Here is a 3399-nt window from a genome sequence, read left to right as displayed (position 1 = left end):
CCAAATTTAAGTTTGACCGAGCTAATTCCGAATTCCTTATTGAGTAATTTTGTGTATTTATATCCTTAACCTAACACTGATATGGAAGCCTTTTACATTAATTAGCATATAAAATATTTATACTTCAAATGAAAAAAAATTGATACTTCAAAATTTTAATAAATAATATTAGATATAGTTATAGGTTGTGCAACATTGTGTACTCTTTTTGAAAAAGAGTGAGATTTATTATTAAAAAATTAGTTTTTTTATGTGTGTTTCATATTTTACTTTTTTAAAAAATAATGTATAATATTTGCAAACTCTATGACTATAAATATCATTTTTTTTTTAATGTAATTATCCTCCTCCATATTAAAAGAAAAAAAAATTGTCACAGAGCTTGGGCTTGGTCCATAAACATGAGTTTGGGGTTCAGCGCATTCCATTAATTTGATTTTAAGGCCCAAAACCTTCTCACAGACCAATTAACTGTTTTTTCCTACCGTACCCTCGAATAAAAGTTCCAACAGACTCGCAACAAAAGCTTCTAGGGTTTTCAGGAGGCAACCAGGAGTCGAAGCCGCTGCTTTGTCCGTCCGGAATGGGTAAGCTACTGCCTTATTCCTTCGCATGTCTAGGGTTACTCTCCAAATTTTATCTTCATTCTGTCTTGTTACACATTCGTACGGGTTGAATTTGTATTTTCAATTTTGTTGTTGTGAATTGTCTGATCGAATGAACGGATGGGTGGAAATGTCTTGTAGCGAGGATCAAGGTCCACGAGTTGAGGAACAAGTCCAAGGTAGATCTATTGGCCCAGTTGAAAGACCTCAAGGCGGAGCTTGCTCTCCTTCGTGTCGCCAAGGTTACTGGTGGTGCGCCCAACAAGCTCTCCAAGATGTACATGCCCTCTCTTCCTCCCCTTCGCTATATATATTGAAGCCTTAAGGCTTTTGGGGGCTTATACGTGTTTGTTTGGATTTGCAGAAAGGTTGTGAGACTAGGAATAGCGCAGGTGTTGACGGTGATATCCCAGAAACAGAAAGCTGCGCTTAGGGAGGCCTACAAGAAGAAGAAGTTCCTGCCCATCGATCTCCGTCCCAAGAAAACCCGGGCCATCCGCAGACGTCTTACCAAGCACCAGGTTTCTATTTTCCTCCCAGATATGTTTTCTTGTTTTTTAAGTTTTTGTTCGCGGTTTGATTTTGAGATAACCCGACAAAAATCGATATTGTTCATGAAAAAACGGACTCTAAATTTGCCCCTATATATGTTGATTAAAGATTGGTTAAGGTTGTGCAACCTGCATGACTACGTTGCAAATGAGAGACTGGAATTAAAGTTCATTTTTTATGCTTGATGGTTGGTACAATCAGACTTGGATTATAACTTCCAATTGATAAATGTTTGAGGGATAAATTCTTAGGTGGTGGAATAGACATGTAGTACGAACTAAAATGCTCAGTGAGGGATTTTGGTTGTTGCTGCCTTGGATGGATGAATTGAAAGTGGAAAAGGAGAGTATGATAAACATTCACGAAAGACGGGGGGGGGGAAGGTTTGGATAGTGAGTTGAGATGAAAGTTAAATAAAATATTGTTAGAATATTATTATTTAATATTATTTTTATTTTCGGATTTGAAAAAGTTGAATTGTTTATTATATTATTTTTGGAAATTTGGGGAACTTGTAATGATTAGATGAGATGAAATGAGTTGAGATTTTTTGGTATCCAAACAACGCCTTAATTACCGATAGTTAGGCTTGAGACAAGAAAATTGGTTAAAGTGGCTTTAAAGGTGGAAGGAGGTACTAACTAGGTGTTTTCTCTTGTATACATCGTGTGTACTTGGGATGGGCTACGTATATTCCTCTATTAGTATTAATGGGATTGGCTATGTATATTCCTCTATTAGTATTAATGGGATTGGCTATGTATTCCTCTATTAGTATTAACAAAATATTTTTTACCTATGTAGGAAAGAAATGATTCAAAGAGTACTAGCACTTTAGATTATAAAATGCTAATGAAACATGCCTATAGCTATGCATAATAACTGGGGACCAGTTTCATTGACCTAGTTCTCTAATTTTGTGCATCTGTGAAAATGATTGCCAAGAATTTTTACATAATTCGATTGGCTTCCAAGATTTAAAGTTAGCTAACCATAATCAAAGGTATGGATGCTAATGATTGCCTATATAGCTTTTTGTGTATAGTAACTTTTGAATTCTTGAAATACCTTTGTTGTCATATTCTAGGTGATGGGTTGATGGTGACTATTGCTGAATTTTAAGTGAAGCTCCATAAACTTTAAAGAAAGCTTCTTCTTTTTACCGTTTCTGTTACTAATGTAATTTTAGAACCTTGGAAACTTATTTATATTTTCCAGTTGCACGGTTGTTTCGCTAACTCCAAATTCCAGTACACACAAGGATCTTCTATTGGAAAGGCTTTTTCTGTTTGCTTGCCCTGTTGATGTGGCTGATGTCAAACATTTGGATTCTCTAAACCCAATGATCTTATGTGGCATGCCTTTTTCTTCCTATTTGTGCAGGCATCTCTGAAGACAGAACGCGAGAAGAAGAAGGATATGTACTTTCCGTTGAGGAAGTATGCTATCAAAGTGTAGGCTAGGGTCACTGCTCTCAAGTTTTTCATTTAATGAAACATGCCACATTTTTACTGAGGCTGCGATTTAGTAGCAGCCTTGCAGGCAGCCTTTTTGTTGATCTGTTATATGCTTGAACCGCTTAGCTCGAAGTTTTAAATAAGAGTTTTTTCTAGGTTTGTGCTTGGTATGGTCCATCCATCTCCTCGACCAAGCAGACGGATTTCTTAACCACCACACCATAAAATTGAAAAGATAGATTGGGCTCACGTCGATTTCTGCCTAGAGTGACCTGTGACTATGGCTGCCAGTCTCAAGAAAAGTTATAGAATAATGACTTATAAGAGGCTTCGGAAGGGAGAAGGGAGAGGAGTGGGATAGAGAAATGAATTCAGAACTCATATCAGCACCTAGAAATGTAAAAATTAATCGAAAAATCAGATCGAACGGGTCCAAACCTTTGGAACCGGTTCCCTTAATTCTAAAACTGGCTGGTATCGATTTGATTCTTGTTTTATGCTTTTTAGGATTGGATCAGACTTGATTCACTATCTTATATATTTTAAATTAATTTTTTAATATTATATATGATATCTTTTATATTATCTAAAATTTATATATAATAATATAAATTATAATTATAAATAAGATAATATTGTTATAATTTATAACATAAAATTTTAATCTTAAATACGAAAATTTATCTGACCATATGTTTAAACATAAAATATATATATTAATAACATTTTATATCAATTTTTTTCTTTGTTTTATAGAAGATTTTTTTTTTTTTTACATAACAGAT

General features: G+C 34.7%; 1 protein-coding gene across 1 annotated transcript; it reads left to right on the top strand.

The window, feature by feature from the left end:
• Positions 1–452: 452 nt before the first annotated feature.
• Positions 453–2773, top strand: LOC121266417 (60S ribosomal protein L35-like). Its single transcript, XM_041170230.1, has 4 exons — positions 453–587; positions 747–882; positions 970–1126; positions 2541–2773. Exons 1-4 carry the CDS (start codon positions 584–586, stop codon positions 2613–2615), a joined length of 372 nt encoding a protein of 123 aa, XP_041026164.1. The 5' UTR covers positions 453–583; the 3' UTR covers positions 2616–2773.
• The last annotated feature ends 626 nt before the right edge of the window (positions 2774–3399 follow it).

This window comes from Juglans microcarpa x Juglans regia, chromosome 5D (assembly GCF_004785595.1).
Source record: "Juglans microcarpa x Juglans regia isolate MS1-56 chromosome 5D, Jm3101_v1.0, whole genome shotgun sequence".
NCBI lineage: Eukaryota > Viridiplantae > Streptophyta > Magnoliopsida > Fagales > Juglandaceae > Juglans > Juglans microcarpa x Juglans regia.
The sequence above is the reverse complement of the archived record's forward strand: the minus strand, read 5'-3'. Positions and strand labels throughout refer to the sequence as shown.

What these genes read in the sequence shown, in the direction of transcription:
- LOC121266417 (XM_041170230.1), top strand. An exon ending in CCCAACAAGCTCTCCAAGAT is followed by an intron (nt 883 to 969) that starts GTACATGCCCTC and finishes TTGGATTTGCAG; the next exon opens with AAAGGTTGTGAGACTAGGAA. An exon ending in GACGTCTTACCAAGCACCAG is followed by an intron (nt 1,127 to 2,540) that starts GTTTCTATTTTC and finishes CTATTTGTGCAG; the next exon opens with GCATCTCTGAAGACAGAACG.